Here is a 26,074-nt window from a genome sequence, read left to right as displayed (position 1 = left end):
AAGAACCAGCTTTTAGTTTTATTGATCTTTGCTATTGTTTTCTTTGTTTCTATTTCATTTATTTCTGCTCTGATTTTTGTGATTTCTTTCCTTCTGCTAACTTTGGGTTTTGTTTGTTCTTCTTTCTCTAGTTCCTTTAGGTGTAAGGTTAGATTGTTTATTTGAAATTTTTCTTGTTTCTTGAGGTAGGCTTGTATTGCTATAAACTTCCCTCTTAGAACTGCTTTTGCTGCATCCCATAGGTTTTGGGTTGTCGTGTTTTCATTATCATTTGTTTCTAGGTATTTTTTTATTTCCTCTTTGATTTCTTCAGTGATCTCTTGGTTATTTAGTAGTGTATTGTTTAGCCTCCATGTGTTTGTATTTTTTACAGATTTTTTCCTGTGATTGATATCTAGTCTCATAGCATTGTGGTCAGAAAAGATACTTGATATGATTTCAATTTTCTTAAATTTACCAAGGCTCGATTTGTGACCCAAGATATGATCTATCCTGGAAAATGTTTCATGAGCACTGGAGAAGAAAGTGTCATCTGCTGTTTTTGGATGGAATGTCCTATAAATATCAATTAAATCTATCTGGTCTATTGTGTCATTTAAAGCTTGTGTTCCCTTATTAATTTTCTGTTTGGATGATCTGTCCATTGGTGTAAGTGAGGTGTTAAAGTCCCCCACTATTATTTTGTTACTGTCAATTTCCTCTTTTAGAGCTGTTAGCAGTTGCCTTATGTATTGAGGTGCTCCTGTGTTGGGTGCATATATATTTATAATTGTTATATCTTCTTCTCGGATTGATCCCTTGATCATTATGTAGTGTCCTTCCTTGTCTCTTGTAACATTCTTTATTTTAAAGTCTATTTAATCTGATATGAGTATTGCTACTCCAGCTTTCTTTTGATTTCCATTTGCATGGAATATCTTTTTCCATCCCCTCACTTTCAGTCTGTATGTGTCCCTAGGTCTGAAGTGGGTCTCTTGTAGACAGCATATATATGGGTCTTGTTTTTGTATCCATTCAGCAAGCCTGTGTCTTTTGGTTGGAGCATTTAATCCATTCACGTTTAAGGTAATTATCGATATGTATGTTCCTATGACCATTTTCTTAATTGTTATGGGTTTATTTTTGTAGGTCCTTTTCTTCTCTCATGTTTCCCACTTAGAGAAGTTCCTTTAGCATTTGTTTTAGAGCTGGTTTGGTGGTGCTGATTTCTCTTAGCTTTTGCTTGTCTGTAAAGCTTTTGATTTCTCCATCGAATCTGAATGAGATCCTTGCCGGGTAGAGTAATCTTGGTTGTAGGTTCTTCCCTTTCATCACTTTAAATATATCATGCCACTCCCTTCTGGCTTGTAGAGTTTCTGCTGAGAAATCAGCTGTTAACCTTATGGGAGTTCCCTTGTGTGTTATTTGTCGTTTTTCCCTTGTTGCTTTCAATAATTTTTCTTTGTCTTTAATTTTTGTCAGTTTGATTAGTATGTGTCTTGGTGTGTTTCTTCTTGGGTTTATCCTGCCTGGGACTCTATGTGCTTCCTGGACTTGCGTGGCTATTTCCTTTCCCATGTTAGGGAAGTTTTCATCTATAATCTCTTCAAATATTCTCTCGGGTCCTTTCTCTCTCTCTTCTCCTTCTGGGACCCCTATAATGCGAATGTTGTTATGTTTAATGTCGTCCCAGAGGTCTCTTAGGCTGTCTTCATTGCTTTTCATTCTTTTTTCTTTATTCTGCTCTGCGGCAGTGAATTCCACCATTCTGTCTCCCAGGTCACTTATCCATTCTTCTGCCTCAGTTATTCTGCTATTGATTCCTTCTAGTGAATTTTTCATTTCAGTTATTGTATTGTTCATCTCTGTTTGTTTGTTCTTTAATTCTTCTAGGTGTTTGTTCTTTAATTCTTCTAGGTCTTTGTTAAACATTTCTTGCATCTTCTCGATCTTTGCCTCCATTCTTTTTCTGAGGTCCTGTATCATCTTCACTATCATTATTCTGAATTCTTTTTCTGGAAGGTTGCCTATTTCCACTCCATTTAGTTGTTTTTCTGGGGTTTTGTCTTGTTCCTTCATCTGGTACATAGCCCTCTGCCTTTTCATCTTTTCTGTCTTTCTGTGAATGTGGTTTTTGTTCCACAGGCTGCAGGATTGTAGTTCTTCCTGCTTCTGCTGTCTGCCTTCTGGTGGACATGAGTAGGTTTTATACTGTTATAATCTCTTAGCATTTAGAGGGAATATAGTACTTTATATTTTGGAAGATTTAGAAAAATTTTCCATTATTCCTCTTTTCTTCCTCTGTCTGGTATCAGGCTCGATGAGAGGAAAGGTAGGTTTTGTTTTTGACACATTACTGCTCAAACAACATCCTTGCATACCTGAACAACCTGCCTTGAAAATCTGCTGTGGCCGTTTGACAATTGAGGACACTTTGCTTTCAAACAATGAAGAAAAACTGAGTAAGCTTGTGCCTTGCAGATTTAGTTATAAAATGATAGAATATCATGCTTTCCTAATTCACTGATGCAAAGAGATGTTGCCACTTCTCTTTATTTCCTCACACCATCCTACCACCAAAAACCCAAAGTTGGTTTTTTACTTATATTCCTCTATGTTAAATGTGTTTGTGTTAATAATAGAAATAGTCTCATGAAATGTTACTTAATCACTAATTCAAACTCCTTGTTAATTTTATTATGTTAGCTCAGGAATAATGACTAAATCATTTTGATTTCTCCTTTTATACCTTTCAAAAATCTTAGGAATAATTGCTATTAAAATATGAATGCATTATGATGAGTTTATGGCAGTTTTCTTCATAATATTTACAGTATTGCAATAAAGTGGATGAAGAGAAATAAAAAACCTGATAGTGATTTCTTAGGTCCACAAAATTGCCCATTCTAAAAAAATGAATATCCAGTTAGATTTGAGCATAAGACATAAATTCTAGAATATCAGAGGACATATATTTTTAAAGGTTTTTTCACAATTAAAATAAGTTTTATCAAAACTTGCCTTCAATCACATTCAGATGATACAGATTTCTGTACTTTAAGTCAGTCATTCATTGTTCATTCATCAAATACTCTTGACTACAAACTAAGTGCTGTGGGGAATAAAAAAACAAATAAAAAGTGGATTTTTGCCTTAAAGATTTCAAAAAAGCATGAAGATTTAAAGAGATAGTGCCACACTAATATCATAAATAATTTGTAGGTGAGATGATCACTTCAAACTTGGATGGAGTAGAAGGACATTTGGAGGTGTGGGGGGAGGACAGATAGAACCTGGACACAGGAGGAAAGACATAGGAAGACAACTGGAAACAGAGGTAGTTACTGTTTTCTTTAGTGTGCGTGTTTTTAAGGATTATTATCCGAAATCCATTAGAGTTGTAGCCTTCGCAGTGGTTGGAAAGGTGATTAATATGAACTTTTGGGGAATGATACGATATTCGAAGTAGTAGTATTGCATGGAAGAATTTCATATATACATTTGATAGAATCAATGACTGTTCCCGGTTGCCAAATTTAAGCATGGATTTTCATATTATTTTCAATTTCATGGTTTGTTTTGTAAGAGATTTTGAATAATAAAACAATTATTATAGATAACAAACATGACACTAAGAACATCCATAGTTTTAAAATGTTCTGCACAACAATGTTTATGGCAACATGATTATAATCTGTTGTATTATGATCAATTTGTTCTTTTGGCCTTTTCTTTCTCCTGAAAAATTGGCAACTGCAGGCTAGTTATAAAATAAATCATCTGTTATATGGCTTCTTATCTATATATAAAATGTCAAACTTCATTTTATATAAAAATCACAATCACAAAGTAAGTTAATCAATTTTTGGAAGTTCTTAAGGAAGTACTCTATATTTCCCCATAAGTTTTAGGTTGAGTTTTTATCATTCTTAGTCACAAATGGCAGAAAGCAGTTCCAAATCTAAATTCATTTTACCACAATCATGACATTTTCCAACTGTCTCATAAATTTGCAACATTTGTTAAAAGGGAGACTAATAGAGCAAAATGTGTCACTAGTGCTGAAGAAAATGGGCCTGTGGTAATTAGCGTGCCATCTTTAAAGACAAAATTAGTGCTTGAAATTTAACATAATAATTGTACCAATGAACCGTTACTGAGTTCTCACAATGTGCTAGATTCTGTGTTGAGCAGTGCAAGTGCATTATCTTGTTAGTCCCAATCTTCTGATATTATTGCTATTCCCGTTTTATAGAGAGGAAAAAAAAGCCTTAGAAAAGTCTACGGAATTTGGTGATGGTACAATAGGTAATGGGTGGAGAAGCTGGGATTCAAAACAAGTCCTCTGAGGTCTAGGTGTAGGCACTATTAATAGCCCAACTTTGCGATGAGAATATTTGAGGCGCTGAGAGGTCTAAATAATTTGGTTAAGGTCAAACAGCTACAGAGTGGAAAAACTGATATTCAAACACAGGTCCTAATTCCAGAGTCTACGTATTTTGCCTGTCAATATTTCCACTAAATTTTGAAGAATTTAAGTTGTAAGCATATAGTTTAAATCTCTTTTGTTCTGACATAGAAGGGGCAAAATTCAGGAAGTAATGCATGTAGATGTTAACTGGCAAGAGAAAGGACAATTGTTAAGGATATGGCTAAGAGCCAGGGACTTAGTAGCAAAGAGAATCTCACTTGTTCCATTTTATTATTTTAGGGCCATCATATCAAAGCAAGAGTGTTTTTGGATAAAATTACTTACCCTCCCTAAGTTTCCCAGTCAGAACATTTGCATTAGTTTCCCAAAGTCAGAATGTCAGCCAAAGTCCTCGAACTAGACCTCTGCTAAGTGACCCGGAATGAATTCATTTGGCTAATTCCCTGTTTGTATCCTTTACTGCACACTATCTTGTGCTCTTATTATTTTTATTTTGCCATGTCTTATTTTACAAACTACAGTGTTATGGTCCTGGACAAGAACAACATTTTTCTTCTTTACAAAGAGTACTGTAATAAGCATTCAATTCTTAAAAAGTGATGAAAACTCAAAGCTCAGAGGACAAACTGGAATCTTTTAAAATGCCTTTCTATCCTATAGTACATTTTTTTAAATGAATAAAAGTATCAGTCACTGATTTTTCTTTATTATGAGTGGTGGGGGTCACAATAATACATTATTTTCCAGAGGAATCTATTCTTTATCAAAGATAGTGACTGTAGAATATTTGTAGACTTATATTACAATTTGTGGTATTGAGTATTCATTAATTATATTTTGTAGACCTTTTACTTTTAGGTGTAGGGAAAAGGTAAGATGAGGAAAGAGAAAGTGTTCATTTTTTTAAAAAAATCAATTATATGAGATGCCATTTATAAGCTAAGGAAAACTAGTACAAATGAAGAAACTTTAATACAGATGTTAGAAAATCATGTTAAAATCCAGACTAGAATTTACAGTTTTCTCAAGGGAATTTTTATATTACGGTAACAAAGGCAGTTTGTATATTTGTATGTGTGTGTGTTTATGTTTTTACCAGATAAAAAGAGCATTGTGTCTTCTACACTTAGCATCCCTTGGTATTTGGAGTAACATTATGTTTGCATTTTGCATAGACACGGTATTCAGATCAATTGGCCACTCCTATTGAGAGAGACACAAACAAGATTCTGTTTGCCAGCAGCTGTATTTTTAATAGTACAAATCTGAGTTTATATTAAATTGAATAATTCGGTTGTTTAAATCACATTTACTTTTTACTCTGAATATGTTTTTAGTATGTCTTCATTACTCCTAAAAGTACATATAATTTAAGAATTTAAACTACTACTGAGTAATAGTTGTAATATTTCTGTCCCGTATTAGCAAGTAGATGTTCTCTCTTTAATAATAAAAGCAAGGCCTTAAATTATATTTTAGATGCTCATTACATGAACACTGTTACTGCTGTGTCACAGGCGTTAAAATAAAAATGTTAAATAATAAACTGCCATCAAGCGTTGGCTTTTGTTCCTTCATCATCTGAAAGAGAATTTATGAATGATGCATCACAGTGCTACATACATTTACATTCAGAGACCAGTTGTTAATGTTTTAAGTTACTTCCAGTGAATCTTTAAAAATCTGTGTGAATAATGAAGCCATTCATTGTGTTCAAGGATTTTGCCTTTCTTCAATGATATGATTTTCTTCTCATTTGAAGGAGTATTTAATTGCATTGCTCATCCACTTTTAATATTTAATAATAATTTTATTAGCTGTGCAGAATGAGAAGGGCAAGATTTGCAATATCTAGTGCTGGTCATCAATTTTTTCTTATCATGACTTAATGAGTATTATAATTACAAGGAGAGGCAGAAATATAAATTAGCTGGGTACTTGGTTGGGACTTGCTGGTTTATTGGTTTTAGTTTGAGCAAAGCCCAGAAGAGACACAAATAGAAAGAAACAAATATCCGGAAATGTTTTAGAAGCCCTGGCACACATGTTTTGCAACCTACTAATCATTCCTCATTTAAATAATGAACAGAGGCTTTGAATAAAGTTGAAAACACTGACAATAACAATTCCTGTAATTGACAGGGGATCTTGATGACTTACAAGGCTTAGTCTTGGCAGGTATATGTTCCTTTAATCTCTATTAATGCATTTTGACAACTTTTGATTATCTTTTCTTAAACATTTTTACTGTCACTTGCTTTCAGCTAAGACAAAAGCATGAGTTACTCTGAGTGGGAAAACTTGGTATAGCCATCATCATAATAGCACTTTTTACTTAAGTAGCAGCTCTCATCTGAAGTTTTCAAAGTGCTTTTGAGTACATTTCATTAGGCTTGTGGGATGGAGGTCAAGGGAAATGTTCTTTGGAGGCACCATACATTTAAAGCCTCTATGGAAATATAACCCAGGCCATGGGGAGAAAATAATTTTCATTTTTAATGATCTAGATATGAGTATGTGTATTAGATGACTTCTCAATTTTGAATGCCATTTTGTTCAAAATGGAACTAGATATTGTTGAATTTAACATGTTTTAAAACAAGTGATTTTTAACCCCCTCCAGCAACTGCTTCGAGAACGACAGCAGATGGCCAGCCGTCCCTTTGCTTCTGTTGATGTAGCCCTGGAAGTGGGAGCTGAACAAACAGACTTTCTGCGAGGGTCATTAGAGGTAGGAACAGTGGTGCTGAAAGGGGACCGCTGTGATTTGCATATGTATATTACTTCTCTAAGCTGCATCTGGTGAAGCCAAACAGAGTCTGATTATCTAGACTTGACAAGATTCAGCTACATATGTTATGCCATTTTCAAGGCACATAGTTTTAATAGGATGACATGAGCTGTAACAAAAGCCACTGGAGAACCTATTAGTCTAGGCAGGAGTGACAGACTGCTCACCTGGCAGCCCTTCCCTGATAAATAGGAGCTGAAGGAATTCAAGATATAGGTATGATGGAAGAAACATAGTGTCTGTATTTAGTCCTTGGAGTGCTCAGTGCCCCTCAGTTAACAATTCACATCATTCTTTTTTTTTTTTTTTTTTTTTTTTTTTTTGGCCGTGCCCCATGGCTTCTGGGATCTTTTTTTTTTTTTTTTTTTTAAGTAATTATTTATTTATTTATTTATTTTTGGCTGTGTTGGGTCTTCGTCTCTGTGCGAGGGCTTTCTCTAGTTGCGGCGAGCGGGGGACACTCTTCATCGCGGTGCGCGGGCCTCTCACTGTCGCGGCCTCTCTTGTTGCGGAGCACAGGCTCCAGACGCGCAGGCTCAGCAGTTGTGGCTCACGGGCCCAGTTGCTCCGCGGCATGTGGGATCTTCCCAGACCAGGGCTCGAACCCGTGTCCCCTGCATTGGCAGGCAGACTCTCAACCACTGCGCCACCAGGGAAGCCCCACATCATTCTTTATTAACAAAGTTGGCTATAAAAGGTGGGTGGAGATGAGTTGTATTTTAATTACATAGTTTCACTTCTTGAACATTGAGAATTGTAGAATATAGTGAATATTTTTATATGATGGCTGTATTAGTATATGCTTTTATTGCAAATGCAGAAATAGAGTATGGTGAAAGAGAAATGATTATGTGCAAGTAAATGTGATATTAGAATCCTGAAGTAATGCATGAAATTTCTGAAAATAATAACCCCCAAAGAGGAAAAATCCACAGATTGTGATTAACGTCTAATCAAAGCATTTTGAGACATAGTAATTTTATTGTATGCTTACCTTTTTAATTTATATTTCATATGTGGTAAGATGTTTAAGCAGGAAGATTAAAAAATACTATATAATTGAAATATTTTATTCGCTTTTTAAAAAGTACCCTTTTGTGATTAACTTCATGTTGCTATTTTTAGACTTTGCTTTTCTTTGAGGAAAGCAAGGAATATAAAAACAGACTCCTCCAAATATCGGATACAGATATAATTGATTTTGTCCATAGAATTTTTGGTCATTCTGAAAATAATAAAGTCAGACCTCATGGATGCTATACAAAGGACCAGATTTTAGAGGGCATTTCTCTATGAAATTTTTTTATTAGTAGCTTTTGTGTACTTGATTTTTTACTACTCTAGATCACAGGTTGCCATGGAAGCTTAGAACATTAGAAAATTTATGGGTATATCTTCCATTACTTAGGGAGAAGTGCTCTAATTTCTAATTTTACAGTAAGTGCTCTGATTTCATTTTGGCCCTTAGTTTCAAATAACTTTAGTACAAACCTTTAACAAATAGAAAACCTGAACTGTTTGAATCTAACTTCCTTTTTCTCCTCACTTGTTTAAAACATTCTCAAATGCTGCTAAAACTCAAGTGGCAAGAGACAAACGAATATAAACTGTACGTAGGCCAAGGTAGAAAAGGAATAATCAAAAGAACTAGAAAACTCATAAACTTAAGAAACAAATGTAATAACTATGTACCATCATAGCTGGTCAGTTGCTGCTTAATAGTGGTCAAGAAAGTATTCTCAGGTTTTTTTTTAACCTTAAATTTATTTTGTAGAGTTTAAAAAGTTCTACCTCTACTTTCTTTTCCCCCATATTTGCCTGGTAGTCCTTCTTTTATTCCTTTATTCCCAACTTCTCTGTACCCTTCTGTTTTACACCTATCCCTTGTAGAAAAGACTGTTAGCTTTTTATTTTATTTTCCCGGTCACTCTGTGTTTCTGTCTTTTGATTGGTAAATTTAATCTGTTTACGTTGACAATAATTGCTGGTCTACCAAGGCTCATTTTAGCTACTCTGGTGTGTGTGTGTGTGTGTGTGTGTGTGTGTGTGTGTGTGTGTGTTGGTCGTTGTTGGTGTTATTGGCCTTGCTTCTTTTTGGTTCTTTTTCACAGCTTCTTTTGGATAAATTGATTTTCTTCTACTAAACTGAGTATTAAATACTCTATTCCTATGTTTCTGGTAGTTATCCCTTACTTACCAAGATTCATAGAAATGACTATTTTTCCCTATCGGTGTCTAAAGCTTATTAATACAAATTCCTGCCCTGCCCATCTCAAACACAGTTATTACTTTAGCATGCTTTCAGCTCTCTCTGTTTCTCCCACCCTGCGTTAATACTGCCTGGAATTTTTGACCCAGATATTATAGGTGCACTTTTTCTCCATCACAGCATATTTAAATAACGATGAACCACCTTTACCCTCCTTTACTTTTTGTGTCTAGTTGCTTGCTCATGCATTTCTTTCACTTGTCACTAAAGTAAATCCTCAAAATATTTTCTTCAAAGAGAAACTTTATGTATTTGAGACCTTAAATACCTATATACCAATATATTGATTTTGTCCTCACATGTAAATAATAGTTTAATTAGATACAAATTTTTGTTTCAAAGTTGTCTTCAAAACTTTAAAGATATTACTTCATTGTCTCAAGTCTGGTGTCAGTTTGATTCTTTGTCCCTTACTAATGAGCTCCATTTTCTTTTTGGAATCTTTCAGAATTTTCTCTTGTTTTTCAGGGTTCTTAAATTTCTCTCTGATATGTAAATACGATCCTATTTGGCACTCTATGTACCCTTTAAATCTGCAGACCTGTAACTTTGTATAGTTCCGGCTAATCTTTTTTACTATTTCTTTAAATATTTATTACTCTATTCTCTCTCCTTCTGGAATTCCTATTAGATACTCTTGATACTTCTTTTACCATCTATATTTCATAGCTTTTCTCTTATTATTTCCACTTTTTTAATCTCTTCCTGATGCCTCTGGGAACACTCCTCAACCTGGTATTCCAGTATACAATTTTTTTCTTAGATTGTATCTTTTCTGCTGTTTAACCCATTCATTGACTTCATTTCAACAATTAAATATTTTGTTGTTAATACTTGCAAGTGATTTTTCTTCATAACTGCTTGTTCATGATTCATATTTCTAATACCCTCCCTTACTTTTCTGAAACCATTTATTATATTTAATTTAAATATTGTTTCATATTTGCCATCCTTTAGTGTAGACCGTTTCATTTTTCTATTTCTTTCATGGTGCTTACAGTCTTTTTTTCACTCTTATGTTATTCTATTAACAGGTATTTTGTCATTAAGATCTACTTAAAAATAGGCATAATATCCTTGACTCTAGATAGTGCTCTTATAGGTAATTTAGAGGTTGGAGGTGAGGAAGCTGCTCATAATGAATAATCTAGGCTCAAGCACTACCGCTCATTTGCCACGGGTGTCCCTTTCACTGCAGAGAACTTTCTATCTAGTACTTCTTTCCCAAGCATTATTATCAGAGGGTAGCCTCCCTCTGGTATAATTGCCAGGTCAGCAGTTGAAGTGGGGAGAAGTGAATGCTTAGGAGTTGCCCAGCCTCCTGCTAGTGTGGCTGTAGGATCCCTCACCCTAGCAGAGCTCTAGAACTCCTCTGTCATTAGTTTGCAGCCTTGGGCTGGCACTGGCCTGGTTCTGATGCTTTTCTGCCCCACAGCAGGCAGGGTAGACATCAGTCCACCCAGGACAACGGGGACTCCAGTCCTCTTCTAATACAGGTCACCATTTACTCCCTGCAAGAGTCCCAATCACTTTCAGTCTTTCCTAGTATTTCTTCAAGACTTTGTATTAACCTCTGAGTGTGTCCTGAGAGTCATCAACCTTCTGATTTCTTATACGTTATCTCTATGTTTGAACTCAGGGGAGGGACAAGTGACTCATTCTGGCTTGTCATTTTTTGGCTGCAGGACCGTATGTGCAAGTGCTTTGTACTCCATAAAGCTTTATGTTAATGTTGGTATTATTATTTTCTCTTTTATTATTATTCAGTTATATGAATAACTGGTGTGCCTCTATTTCTTTTGTATCACTTGTTTTCTAAAACTTAAATTCAAAACCTCAAAGAAGAAAAATACGTACCTGCATACTCCCATTTAGAAAGCCCTTTTTATCTGGGGATCAGGTTCTACTTATCAAATGTATAGTCTTGTTGGTTTTTTGGAAACAGCTTTATTAAAATGTAATTCATATACCATACAATTCACCCACTTAAATTGTAAAATTTGATGGGTTTTAGTATATATACAGTTGTGTAACCATCACCAGAAATCAATTTTAGAACATTTTCAAAAATTGAATTCATCTCGAAAAGAAACCCCATTCCCTTTAGCAGTCACCACCCGCTCCCTTTTTCCCCAAGCCTCTCTCTTAGCCCTAATGTACTTTTTGTCCTTATGAGTTTTCCTCTAGTATATTTTCATTCCACTTCATATAAATGGAATCATGCAATACATAGTCTTTTGTGACTAGCTTCTTTTACTTAGCATTATAGTTTCAAGTTTCATCCATGTTGTGGCATGTATCAGTACTTCATTCCTTTTTATTGCCAAATAATATTCGATTTTATCGATATAGCATATTTTGTTTTTGCACTCATCAGTTGATGGACATCTGAGTTGTTTCTACTTTTTGGATATTTTGAAAAATGCTACTATGAATATTTGTGTACAAGTTTTGTTTCTTTTGGGTATGTAACGAAGAATGGAATTTCTGGGTAATATGGTAATTTTTCATTCCTTGTTGAAAAGACTTTCTTTCTCCATTGAATGATCTTGGGAATCTTCATTGAAAATCAATTGATCATAAAAGTGAGAATTTATTTCTGTAATCTCAATACTACTCCATTAATCTATAGGTCTAACATATGACAGTACAACACTATTTTGATTACTATAGTTTCGTAGTAAGTTTTGGGATTAGAAAATGTAAGTCCTCCAACTTTCTTCTTTTTGAAGATTGTTTGGCTCTTCTGGGTCCTTTGAATTTTCACATGACTTTTAGGATAAGTTTGTCAGTTTCTGCAAAGAAGCCTGTTAGTACTTTGATAGGGATTGTGTTGAATCTGTAGATCAATTTAGGAGAACATATAGTATTTTAACATTCACTTTATTAAGGTGGTAGTTTTGTTAATTGAGTGCCTTTATCCTCCATCCTCAAAACCCTAAGTTCAGTACCAGGTTTCCTTCATCTTGATAAATAATTATGATCTCTGATATTTAAAGTTCCCTATATTCACATGTCTAATAATCTCAAGTAAATTGACAACTTAGAAATTTTTTTTGAATTCAGGTTGAAAATACTGTTGTTCAGTAGATTGTTTTTAGATCTTAAATTGTTTACTTCTTCCTGTAAAAATTAAACATCAGAAGTAAATATCAGCAGCTAATGCTAATTTCTTTCTTTGACATACTTTAGAAAATAATAGAGGTAGAAGCATAAAGTTTAAAATTATATTTTGTTTTCTCCTTTTCTAAGCATTTTGTAATAATTACTACTAAGTAGAAGTTATCTATCTGCTGTATATACACATACATATGTGTACATATACATTTATATGTGAGATTTATTTTCCATTGTCACAGTACACTGGAAGCTGGTCCAAATTGCTCTTTTTTATATACATAACTTAGTATGATGTGGTTTATTGATCTGCTTACACAGCAAATTCTGAAGCCTGGGCCTATCCTGAAATAACATTAAGGACTTTATTTAAACCTAGAAAATCAAAGTAATTGTAAAGTCCCTCTGCTGGGTTTTTCTTAAAATTCAGTGATTAAATTCAACACAAAGCCATAAGTAAGCTGGCTATTACTATTCTGTAAATATTCATTGAGTATTCATAATGTGGTAATTTAAGGAATGAATTCCTTTTAAATTAAATTGGACTCATGTGCCACTCTGAGTTCCAAATCTGTACAGTCAGAGGGAGAATGTAAGGTATAATATGAAATTAATTACCTTTGATACATCTGTAGGTAATGGTACTATACACCAAAATGTCCTGTTCTATGAAGTAGATGTGTTCCTGAAAATTTTATGTATAAGCTAATTATATTTTTTAATGAATGAGGAGTATTCAGTCTTCACAAGAACTTTGTATAAACCCTAGGTGTAAAACTCTTTGTGAGTAAAAAAAATATATATATAGTATGAATAATCCCCCCCTAAATTATCCGTTAAAATATCTGAATCATTGTATTTTTCTAAATTATAGTGACAAAATACATTATTAAAATTTAATAAATGCACTTAGAATGTAAATTTATATATAAACACAATTTATTAGTTGGCTTTAAACTTATTTTTAAAAGAGGGTTATTTTTAGGACTTCACTGGAGGTCCAGTGGTTAAGACTCCATGCTTCCACTGCAAGGGGCATTGGGCTCTATCCCTGGTCAATGAACTAAGGTCCCGCATACTGCACAGCACGGCAGAAAAAAAAAAGGGGGAAAAAAAAAGGGGGTTATTTTTGTGGTGACCTTGTGACCCATATAGTATATATTTATCAGTTTTCTTCCGCCAAGTAAAAGCATGATAATTTATGGTAATTGTTTAACAGATTTTTATGGAATGCTCCATATACGTCAGGCACTGTTCTAATAAGCACTTGAGAAACATCAGGGAACACAACAAAGAACCCTGTCCTCATGGAGTTTATATTCTAACAAGAAAGTAAGTTATTTAATATGTTAGGAGGTGGTAAGTACAATGGAACAGGAAAAAATAAAGCAGGATAAGGGTTTTGGGAGTGCTTTGTGGAGGTGGGGAGAGTGTGCTGTATTGAATAGGGTGGTGGTCAGGGTGACCTCATTGAGAAGATGAGAGTTGAGCAAGGCTTGAAAGAGGTGAAGGAGTTAAACAGGCAGCAGATTCCTAGGGAAAAGTGTTCCAGGCTAAGGCAATTGCTAGAGCAGGGGCCCTAAGGTGGGGATGCTGGGCAAGTTCATGAAACAGCAAGCATAGGGTGGGGGCAGGTGCAGGAGGAGGCAGATGATATAGGGCCTTGTAGACCTTTGTAAGGATCTTGACATTCAATCCTAAGTGAAAGGGAGAGAACCAATTGCAGGCTTTTGAGAGAGGACTGACATAATCTGTTTCTAGAAAGATCACTCTGCCTTTTGGGTTGAGAATAGTTTGAAAGGTGATATTGTATAGTTTCCTGAGAAGCAGACAGCAAGACAAGGAAGAATCATTTGAAGAATATGCTGGTAGGGACATGGAGCCATGAGAAAGGGAATGGAGAGCAGTCAGTACCACTATGGACAACTAGGGCTTAATCCCATCGGGGAAACTCTGGGAGTCAGGGTAAAATGCACGTCAGACTACAGACACCAGGACAATTCCTCACCTCCCTCCAATCACTGGTTGAGGGCCACTTCCCAGAAGGCCAGAGGAAGCCCTCAGGCAAAGAAATTAAGGCTTTGGCATTGGAAGTTAGCGGAAAACTGACGTGGTAACTGGTGGCGGTGGGGGAGGAGTGTAAATCAACCCAAAGTTTCTGCTACTAGGGCAAGAATAGAGGGAGAGAAACTTGTTCCAAGGCTACTGTAGGAATCCAGGCAAGGGATATAATGGTGGCGAGAGGCGAGACCAAGGTCATAGCAGTAAAAGAGATGAGAAGTGGTCAGATTCTGGACTTTGCTTTTAAAGTCATTATGAGTATAACGTTCTCATTTTGAAAGCCTTTCTAGAGACTTTGTGTTTGTAAAATCCAAATAGAAAATAAGACAGGATTTTCTCTCTTTAACTGGCATTGTAATAGCTCTAAAACTTCTGAGGCTGTTGTACTTACTCATTGAGAGGAATAGTCACATTCTCTCTTAGTATACACTCTCAAACAACAAAATATATGCTTTTCCTAGGTAACTGATAGAAACCATGAGAAAATGAGGTACAAGAACCTAGAGCCCCTTAAGTGACTTAGATTGACTAGGCTTGTTAGATCTGGTGTCACATGAAAAGTATAGCATACAGTTTGATCACAAACAAGTTAATTTATAGCCCCTTAGGTTGAAATGATGATGTTGTTAAGAATGTACATTCCCTGTTCATGGTTATTTGGGGGAAGAGTAGTGGTAGGAAGGAAGGAGGGAGGGAGTTGGCAGTTTTATAAACTGATATGAGTCCTCAATTGTCATTGACAGTTTTTGCTGGGATATTATTCTTTGTTTCTATTTTTATTTTTAATTTTTTTAACCAATTATTCTTCTACCTCTAATATTGAAAAACTGGAAACCACTTTAATGGCCAAAACTAAAGGATTTGTTAGTTAATTTATTATATTTTACAAAACGGTATATACATTGTGATCTAATTTTTGATAAACATTGAAAAGGATCTGGTCTAATAAATTCTTAATAATAGTTGTATCTAGGTGGGTAGTATATATGGGCTATTCTTTTTGCATATCTGTATTGTCCTTTCTGTAATAGCATGCATGGCTTTTTTTTAACAGGAAAAAATAAAACCAACAATAGGGTGAAAATATAAAATGTGAAGGTTTTTTCCCTTAAGTTTTAGACCCTTATATTGACTGCATATTTGGGGGCTTGAAATTTTGCCAGGTATTTAACATGAATGTTTTCAATCATCATTTCTGTTTTAGGGAACAAAAACTCTTATGCATATTGTACATATTCTGGACTGCCCTGTTAACCTTTTTACTCATCATAATTAATTTATCCACATTTCAATGTTTGAAAATGTAGATGACCATTGGGTTATATTCTACAAAATTAGTGCTTAGGTGTTCACCAAGTATGCACTAGAGAGTGCTTTCCAAACAATAGAGAAGAGGATTTATATGCCAAGCTTGAACTTGAGCTTCGTAGGTCATGGGAACAAGTGAAGTGCTTAAATTGAGTTTAAGATACTATTTTTCAAAATTTATTTACATATACTGTCTCAATCTCATGTGAACCTAGGTCAATCTTATAAAACCCGAAGCAGATTTTGTTTGTTCTATTTACTATTGAAGAAACTGAGGCTCTGTGAGCTTAAGACCCTTGGTGAAGATCACAGTTTAGTCACCAGTAGAGTAAGAGCAGGGTTTGTATCTCAGATTGGCCCAAGAAATTTCTTTTTCACAGCATTCTTAAATATTCTGATTTTAGTTCAAATTGAGAATACATTTTAGGCCCCAACGTATCTCTGGAATATTTTTTCTTGTAAAGCTATTTATAAGCATAGAATTACCTAACATTTATGTAGATGCTCGTACAGTCGTGAGTAATTGCGACAGTTCAGCCTAGTACACTACGTAAGAAAAAAGGTGACAGGCACATTGTTTAAATCAAGGCCAGACGCAGTGAGCATCTCTCATGTTAAGAGCATTGTTGGCTTTGCTCCCAGAGCAGCGTGAGCCCAGTTCTCTGCTGATGGGTACAGCCAGTGGCCCCTCTGGCATTTCATTCCTGGCCTGGCATCTTCATGGACAGTAGTTTCAATGGTTGGACTGAGGATTTCCTGGGTTTCTTATTTTTCAGAGATTTATAGCTGTCTTGTGATACTTAATATTTTAATTATTTTATTAACATTTATTATCAGTGTTCTGATTATAAAAATAATAAATCCTCATTGTAGAAAAAAATGCAGAAATAATCAAAATTAAAGTATTCCATTCATAAATATCTATTGCCAGAACTTTTATTTCCTTCCTGCAATATTTTCCTCTTGCATATATGTATTTTTACAGAATTGAAAGTATATTCTATATGTGATTTTGCATTCTGTTTTTCTCACCAAGTAGTATAATAAGAACATTTTGCACTTCTAAGTTTGATTTTAAAATGCCATGTTGTTTTGTAGTATAACATAATTTATTTGGCTGTTTTATTTTCAATTAGTTTGATTCTAATTTCACACTATTATAAATAAGGCTTTAATTAATGTTTGTACATAACTCTTGATCCTAACCTATAAAAGGTAAACTGCTAGATCAAAAATTATGACCTTTCATGGATCTTGAGATATATTGCTTACTTACTTTCCAGAAATGTTCTTTTTTAAACTACCTTTAACAAAGAATGAGAATTCCTGTTTTCCTGCATCTTTGTCAAAAATGATTTTTAAAGCATTTAAAAAACAATTTTGGTAATTTGAAATATGAAATGTTATATTCTCTTTCAGATTTCTTATTATTAGCAAAATCAAATATTTTCATATTGTCTTTAACCATCTGTATTTCTCCTAGTTCATTTTATTGGCTATTATTCCCATGTCCTCTTCTATTTAATAGCATTTACTGATAGTAATCTGATTACACAAGAAATTCTATATTAGTCACAGAAAATTTGGAAATGATTCATAGCTTATTCAGTATATTTCTTCATCCTTCTATTGGAACATTTTTTGCTTCTTATTTATAAATCACATCTATTAAATGTTTGTAATTTTCTGTTACAGATATTTCCCTTCTGGATATTGCTATTAAAATGTTATATTTTCTCTATTTTTTTCTACTAATCAAACTGGTTTAGTAATATTTTCAGACATTACTTTTGCTTTCGATTTATCCTGAATTTTTAATTATTTTTCCTTCTTTGCTGGCCTTCTCTTGAATTGAAGATTTTTAAAAATCAATCTTTCCTTTTCTCCTCAACTGATATTCATATTATACACTCTTTCTCCTCTTTTGGTGATTACTCTTAAAATTTTAGCAGGCATAGTTTCAGTCTGAAAATAATGAGCTCTTCCCAAACAATAAAAGGTCCTAAAAACAATTTACATCTTGTTTTCATCTTATATGTCACAGTTATCTTATTTGTAGTTCTATGAGTTTTGTCACCCCTTGAATTAAACATTATTATTGTTGCTGTTTTACCTGATCGATATGTGTTTAAATTTTCCTTTATAGTCACTATTTTCTTCGCTCACTGTTCTTTGCATTCAGAGCTTCCTTCTGAAATGTTTCCATCTTCCTATTATTTATCTTTAGAAATCGCTTTGGCACATGTCTTCTGAGAATAAACTCTTAGCTTGTGTCTCCCTGCCTGCCTCTTCAGTTTCACTGAAGCCTTGGAGCATCCCCATTGCTTGCAGTCTAAGAAATGTTTTGGAAATACACATTATCAAGCATCCAGTTTCTTTGCAGTAGGAGTGCCATACTCAAACATTTTGTTTATATGAAAATTGTTCTGGCTTTTGGCTTCCATTGTTGCAGCTGAGAAATCTTCTGACAGTATAATTGTCATCCTTTTGTAGCAAATCTAGCTTTTCTTACCAATGACTTTTAAAATCTCTTTGTCTTTGGTGTTCTGCAGTTTTACCATGATTTTCCTAAGCATAAATTTATTTGTATTTATCCTTCTTGGAAGATTTTGTGTTTTCTAGGTCTGAGGATTCAAAGTCTTTGTTTACTACTAAAAGTTCTCAGTTATTATCCCTTTGAGTTTTACTCTCCTCCATTTTCTGTGTTCTCCTAAGATTCTGATTAGATGGATGTCAGATCTTCTCATTCTACCTTCAAAAATCTCTTAATCTCTCAGTTTAGTGTTTTCCATCTCCTCCCTCTGTGTTTCTTCTGGTTTATTTCTTCAGAGCCTTGTTACAGTTCGCTACTTCTTTGTTCAGTAGTATATAATCTGCTGTCTACCCTAGCCACTAGATATCTCTCAACACATATTTTTTTCATTTTTAAAAGTTCTGTTTGGTTCTTTTCAAATCTGCTTAGCAGTTTTCGAAAGTCTCTTCTTGCTTGCTAGTTTTCATTCCCTCACATTTTACTCCAAACATATTTTTTAAAATTTTATATCCAATCATTTTAATACCTGAAATCCTTGGAAATCTAAATCTATCAGTTTCTTTCTGTGGGCTTTCATTCACTGTGGCTTATTTCCTGGTGTATTTAGTGATTCTTATGAGCTTGCATTTGTTTTGATCTTTATCTGTGGTTTTCTAGAGGCCTAAATATCCAATGCTTTTCTCCAAAGAGGATTGCTTCTGCTAGAAACCAAGACCTGCCATTATTCTTTAATCATTTCTTCCAGGGTCCCTGGCAAAGTGCAGGGATCTCAAGTTCAGCTTTCTTGCCTTGTAAGTTACTTATATCAGCTTTTATCCTCAGGGCAGCTCTGCTTTCATGTTTGCTTGCTGCTCCCTGCTCCCCTTTCCAGTTTTGGCTGGTTGCCTTGGAACATTCCCTAACTGCGATGGTTTAAAAAGAATTTGGTTATTTTGTAGTGAGAGGACCCTACTTAAATTATAGTTAGTCTTCAATAGCAGCTCAGTTTTCCTGGGTGCAGGTTCTCTTCTTTTTGGATTGATGTTCTTCTCCTGGCATTAGCTTGTTATATTCATTATCACCACTTTGAGATTCCAGTATTGGCAACCTCTGAGGGGGTGGAAGGCAACAGGGGTGGGACGGTTCTCCCTACTTGTAAATGGTTAGTGGTATAGAAACAGTCAAGCCACAAATTTCCTACTAATCTTTTTGTACTCCCTAAGGCTCAAGAACAAGGAGGACTTGGAATACCTATTATGTTTTTTCTTAGCCTCTTAGGCACCAGAGAGCCCAAGGATACTCTGTTAGGGATTATACTGACCTTCCTCTTGGTATTTACAGAGCTCTCTAGACCATGTCTCTGTAAAATTCATACCCTGGGTCTTGATGCTAATTTCTGTGCACTTCCCCAGTTCAAAGAGGGTAGCGTTCGGCAGGAGTTCCCTCAACCAGAGCTTTTATAGGACCCAAGCCCTGTTTGCACATAACTACCCATAGGCCACAGGAGCCGTTTGCCTCAAAGAAGATGATTTTCAGTTGGTAGTAGAGAGAAGTAGACTGTTAAGGTCACATCTTCTCACATTTCTCATAACAAATGCTTTAGAAGACAAAAGGCTTTCTTATTTTAAGAAAATTATTTAGAAAAAATTGGAGATTTTTATAGGTACATTTTTGGTTCTTGAAGTAGGGAAGGATATGGATTCCCCAGGTGCATTTAGAATTTTCTTTATCTTTCTTTTAAAATTATAAAAAGACTTCTCTTCACCAAGACCATTTAGCAGAAAATGTTTTCAAAAAATTTTTTAGGAATATAAGATTTGGAATTATAACAAAATTATAATGGATTTCATGATTGAATGGAGCATGAATTAAGAATTAAAGATGATTGATTCTTCGGAATTAACATGATAAGAATAGGACCCATTAACATGGGATGAATATAATATAATACTTAAATTACTGGAATCTGCATGGTTCTAAATTGATATAAGCAGAAGTCACAATATGTTTAGGCATGAGAAAAGTCATCTGTTTATATTCTTAATACCTAGTTTTATAAATGCCTTAGGTTAACTGTACTTGTAAGTAAAGTACTGCTAACATCTTTCATTCAGAATTCACTGAGTTCAAAGCTAAAGATATGTATTTATATTTTTTATGCACTTTCAAAATTAAAATTTTATAAATGGAAGTTTTCATTGAGCTATTAAAACTTTATGGTTATCATCTTAAATCACTTAAAATGAATATAAACTATGATGCAGAAGAATATAAAGGAAAATAAACAACAACGAAAACGTAAGCCCAGTTTCACCTCACGGTGTCTGATAATGATAAACAGAAACATTTACAAATACAAAAGGCTCATAACCCTGGTCACCTATATTCATATTGGCTGTCATTCAGCAGAATGATACTTTACTTAAGGATACTGTCGTATCATAGTTGAAGCAATGCTAGCATAAATTATTTTTATATAGCAGTCTTGCAGATAAGAAGTGGCTGTGTAAAGTAGGCTACAATATCATTTGTTGGAAAGTCATAAATACACTTTAGCAATTCTTGAGTGCAGTGTTCCAGCTCTGAGTAAAAAAGACTGAATTTCCAGCCCCACTCCCCATCCTTATCCTTTACCTACTCTCAGGTAAAACAGATAGTATATTGGACCCATCCAAAAAAAACTGTGGGCAGATTATATCTGCTGCAACCAAGAACACACAGTATTCAAGGGTATTTTTGAATACTGTCAAACACTTTCAACACTCATTCCTTGTATATGTGTTAAAATATTAATGTTTAATATATTAACATAAAACTAATATTAATATCTTAATTAGTACTGGTTATTCAGTAACAATAACAAAGAGCTAGCTATATTTTTGGCTCATTTTTCTAACTTTTTAGATTGTCTTGAGGGATTTGTTGTGTGTCTGATTGTGTGCAGTTTTATTTTCTGATTTTTGTTTAAATATTTTATTAGGCTATAGTTCCCTATGGCAGTTGTTATTACACTAAATTTATGCCTCTGTTTAATATATTTTCTGCTTACATTTCATGTAAAATCAGTTACTAATTTAACTTATATTTCTTCTTTCTTTCCATTACATGCATTAGTAGATAATCTGATCAAGTTCATATCCTCAATGGAATAACTGACTGTAAGAATTCTATAAAATGCTGTTACATCAAATAGAAATCTTATAAGTATAATCCCAGATATTGGAAGTGTAGTGCTAGATATTTTATATGTAGAATCTAAGAAACCAATAATGTTATACTTTAGCTAAGTAAATATTTTCATACGTTCTCATACTTTGCTTTCTTAGAAAATAAAATAGCAACCAGGTCAAAATTTAGGGTATTAAATCTGAAAATTTACCTTAAATCTTAATATATATTTTCTTTTTAATCAAGGATTACAGTTTTACATTTTTCATACCAGAGATCTTTGTTCATATTTATATCTTATAATTTTGTTCATATTTATTTTAAGTCTCATTTAATTTTTGGTTCATGAAGAAAGGCACAGGATTAACCATTAATGGCATATAAAAATAGAGTAGACTTCAAATAGATAGTTTATATGCAATTTTTCATGGAGAAAGGGTCGTTATTTCTTAAGGACTTTCTCATCTCTAACACATTTTAGGAAACAAAAGCAAAAATAACCCAATTTTATTTTTCCATGTCTCATAATAGAAAGTCAATCTTAGAAAGAAATTCTATACTATAATAAATTTATTCAACAAATATTTACCAAAATTACTATGTGCAACTCAGTACAGATGGATATGGAAAAGATACTGTCTCTACCTTCCAGGAATTTATACACTAATGGGAAAGATAAGATGCAGAAGTACCTCTTATATGTTATATATATGTACATATATATGTATATACAATGTGATTAATGCTAAAAGGACAAAAAACAGTTTATGCTGTATAGCAAAGTGAATCAGCTATACATATACATATATCCCCTCTTTTTTGGATTTCCTTCCCATTTAGGTCATCACAGAGCACCGAGTAGAGTTCCCTGTGCTATACAGTAGGTTCTCATTAGTTATCTGTTTTATACATAGTAGAGTATATATGTCAATCCGAATCCCCCAGTTCATGCCACCCTCCCTTACCCCCTTGGTATCCATAAGTTTGTTCTCTATATCTGTGTCTCTCTTTCTGCTTTGCAAATAAGTTAATCTGTACCATTTTCTGGATTCCACATATAAGTGATATTATACAATATTTGTTTTTCTCTTTCTGACTCACTTCACTCTGTAGGACAGTCTCTACGTCCATCCACGTCTCTGCAAATGACACAATTTTGTTCCTTTTTATGGCTAATATTCCATTGTATATATGTACCACATCTTCTTTATCAATTCCTCTGTTGATGGACATTTAGGTTGCTTCCATGACCTGGCTATTGTAAATAGTGCTGTACAGCAGAAACTGGCCCAGTAGTGTAAAGCAACCATACTCCAATAAAAAAAAAATTGTAGAATACATAGAAAAGAGTAACAAAAATACTACATACTACACCTCAAAACTCATGCAGTTTTGAGTTTTATGCTCAGGGTGGCTAAGGGACAGTAATGCATTATTTTATATTTTGTGAACTTTGAATTAAGTGAATGGATTATGTAGTCAACAAAAATTTCAAACTTGTGTTTTTAAGAAATATGAATATTTTTCTATACCTAGAATAAAAAGCTTTCCATAAAAAAGGGACAAAAAACACAAAGGAGAGAAAAAAATTTAAAACTCCGTATATTGTTGAATGTTTCATGAAAAATTATAGTAGTTCTTGGCCTTTAAAGATAGATGAAATGTCAGTAGGTAGAGGAAGGAGTAGAGTTGAGATAGGGGAAGAGTAAAGAGACATGCCAAGTTGAGGGAGCAATATGAGTAAAAGACAGGAGACAGAAAAGAGTGTTGTATGTGTGTGAAACGGTAGAAAGGCAGGATTAGCTGAATGAGGAAGAAATTGTGGCGTTCAAGGTAGATGTTGGAACATATTATGGAAGTCAATTTTAACGAGATGCTAAGGACCACACAGAAATTTTTTGAGCAGAATTTTGCTATTGGTTTTAGAAAATGTCTACTTGGCAGCATTCTGTATCATTAATTGTTTTGAAGAGTAATTGAGATGGAGAAACAAGCTGGCCACTTAAGCCCTGAACTAGTGGCTGTCAAAACGTAAAGGAGCAAACATATTGAAAACTAGGAAGAGGCAGAATTTACAGAACTAAATAGCTGATTAAATATGGAAATGGAGTCTGGGGCACAGAGAGGGAAGGACCAGAATGCTGCGAGTTCCTCATACATGCTAGAAGTCATGGGTGTGAGAAGAGAAAAGAGAAACAAAGACAGAATCTCTGGAAATTGCTACAATTAAAATGTTGGAGGCCTAGTGGAGGAAAGAAAGTATCAAATGACAGAATGGGAAAGAAGCAAATTGAGATGTTTAAGACCATTAGAATTTAGAAAAAGAAGGCATGCCAAAAAGGATGAAGTGACAAATGATGCCATCCATTTCATAAGCAGTCAGTGAAGCTGAGAACTAGGGAGAAGAGATGGAATTTGGTGATTGTGTAGTCATTGGCGACTTTTGAGGAAGTAGTTTCTATTGAAGGGCAGAAACAAGACCATAAAGACTAGGTTGAAGATGAGAACATGGGTGCAACAAGGTGGACTGCTGTTTTGAAATTGATAATGTCATAAGGAAGGAAGGAAATGAGACAGTAGTTTAAGAAACTGGCAGGTTCAAGAGAAGTTCCTCTGGGAGAAGAATTACTGATGTGGAAAAAAATGTAGGTTAGGATAGAGGAGAGGGAAAAGCAGAGAGAGGACCAAGGAGACAAGTATAAGGATTAATTTTGGAAAGATAAGAGAGGATAAGAAAATGATGAGTAAAGATTAAAGGGAATTTTGAGCAGTTCCATGTGATAGTTTACCTTTTGATGTTCTTATTTTTTATGGTACTATTAGAAGTAAGGTTACCTGACTAGCGTGAGCTGAGGGTGTAAGGTGGAGACTTAAGAATAACAGAAGAGATGTAGAACACTTGTTGGAAAGGCTATGATAGTTGGTTAAGACAGGAAACTGGGAGTTATCCAAGATTTCTCCTTCTACTCTGTTCTCCATATTCTATCAGTCATTGAGCCCTGTCATTTCTACAATGTAAATATATCTTAAATTCATCCTCACTACTACTTTTCTGATTTCAAGCCTCAAGGTCTTTTTTTCCTGATCTTACTGTATTACCCTCCTTACTGGTCTCCCTGCCTCTGTCTACCTCCCTCCTCCAGGCTTTTTTCCACATTGCTACCAAAGTGATCTTTCTAGGGTGCAGATATGTGTGTATCACCCTTCTCAAAATTCCCCAATGGATCCTCATCTCTTACAGTGAAAATTCAAATTCCTCTGCATACTGTACCATATCCTACAGTCCTTTCCTTTCTTATTCCATCTTTCTTGCCCTCTCACCCCAATAACCTGATCCCTACCCAACATCCCTTGCCTCTATCCTTGTTTCTGCTGTTCACTTGTCCTAGAAGAAGTTGCCTATCTGGTAGAATTCAACAAATTCTTCTGGTCTGAAAAAAAAAGAAAGAACATTTGAATAAAGGAAGAGATGAACGAAAAACCTTATCTTAAGGTGACAAAAAGGATTGCTAAGCAGCAATGAAAACCCAAAGGAACTTAGCATGAATTTTAGTAAGGACAAGGACTTTGTCTTAAAACTAGGATCAGAAATGAGGAAAGCTGGGCTTCCCTGGTGGCGCAGTGGTTGAGAATCTGCCTGCCAATGCAGGGGACATGGGTTCGAGCCCTGGTCTGGGAAGATCCCACATGCCACGGAGCAACTGGGCCCGTGAGCCACAATTACTGAGCCTGCGCGTCTGGAGCCTGTGCTCCGCAACAAGAGAGGCCGCGATGGTGAGAGGCCCGCGCACCGCGATGAAGAGTGGTCCCCACTTGCTGCAACTAGAGAAAGCCCTCGCACACAAACGAAGACTCAACACAGTCATAAATAAATAAATAAATAAATAAATAAATAAAAAAGAACGTGAATTTCTTAAAAAAAAAAAAGAAATGAGGAAAGCACCTAGTAGGGTTCACTCAGGGTTAGATACTGGCAAGATGAATAAAGATAATCAAGTTAATGAGAGATGCTGGGATACCAGTAAGAGAGCCTCTTTTAAATTTGCTGGGGGTGGGAGCCAGGAGTTCGATAGGGAAGGCAGGTAAAGGGCTGTGGCTGACGTTATGGATGCTCAAGGGGTAGAGAGTTGAGATTAATTAATTAGTTAACTCCTTATTTATTTACTAATCTAACATTTATTGCGTACTTCCTTTATGTCAAGCATTGAGAATACAGAAATTAATATAGGAGCACAGTCCCTACTCTTGTGAATAACAGTTAATTAGGAGTGAGGTGGAAATTCAGTGCTCAAGATCTTAAAGAGATTTGAGTTATTAGGGCTGCCTGGTTTTGCCTTTTTATTGATCATTAACAATTAAGTAGATATGTGTTCTAATCATCCAATATTACAACTTCCTTACTTCACTTTAATGCACTGAAACACACACACAATGGCC

The 26,074-nt window shown here is 34.7% G+C and overlaps 1 protein-coding gene across 6 annotated transcripts in view; it reads left to right on the top strand.

Moving 5' to 3' along the window:
• The window catches only part of ATRNL1 (attractin like 1), a 721,245-nt gene that overhangs the window by 455,600 nt on the left and 239,571 nt on the right, over positions 1–26,074 (top strand). For 4 of the 6 annotated variants that reach the window (XR_009497890.1, XR_009497891.1, XM_059899415.1 and 1 more), the window contains one exon: positions 7,035–7,142. The exons of the other annotated variants lie outside the window; for them this stretch is intronic. Coding sequence is in view for 2 of the 4 variants with exons in the window: in XM_059899415.1 (XP_059755398.1) it covers positions 7,035–7,142 (108 nt within the window). In the remaining 2 variants the exon portion in view is untranslated. The remainder of the gene's footprint in view (positions 1–7,034; positions 7,143–26,074) is intronic. 6 annotated transcript variants of the gene reach the window in all.

This window comes from Balaenoptera ricei, chromosome 16, assembly GCF_028023285.1.
Source record: "Balaenoptera ricei isolate mBalRic1 chromosome 16, mBalRic1.hap2, whole genome shotgun sequence".
Classification (NCBI taxonomy): Eukaryota; Metazoa; Chordata; class Mammalia; order Artiodactyla; family Balaenopteridae; genus Balaenoptera; species Balaenoptera ricei.
This window is presented reverse-complemented; position numbering and strand designations above follow the sequence as displayed.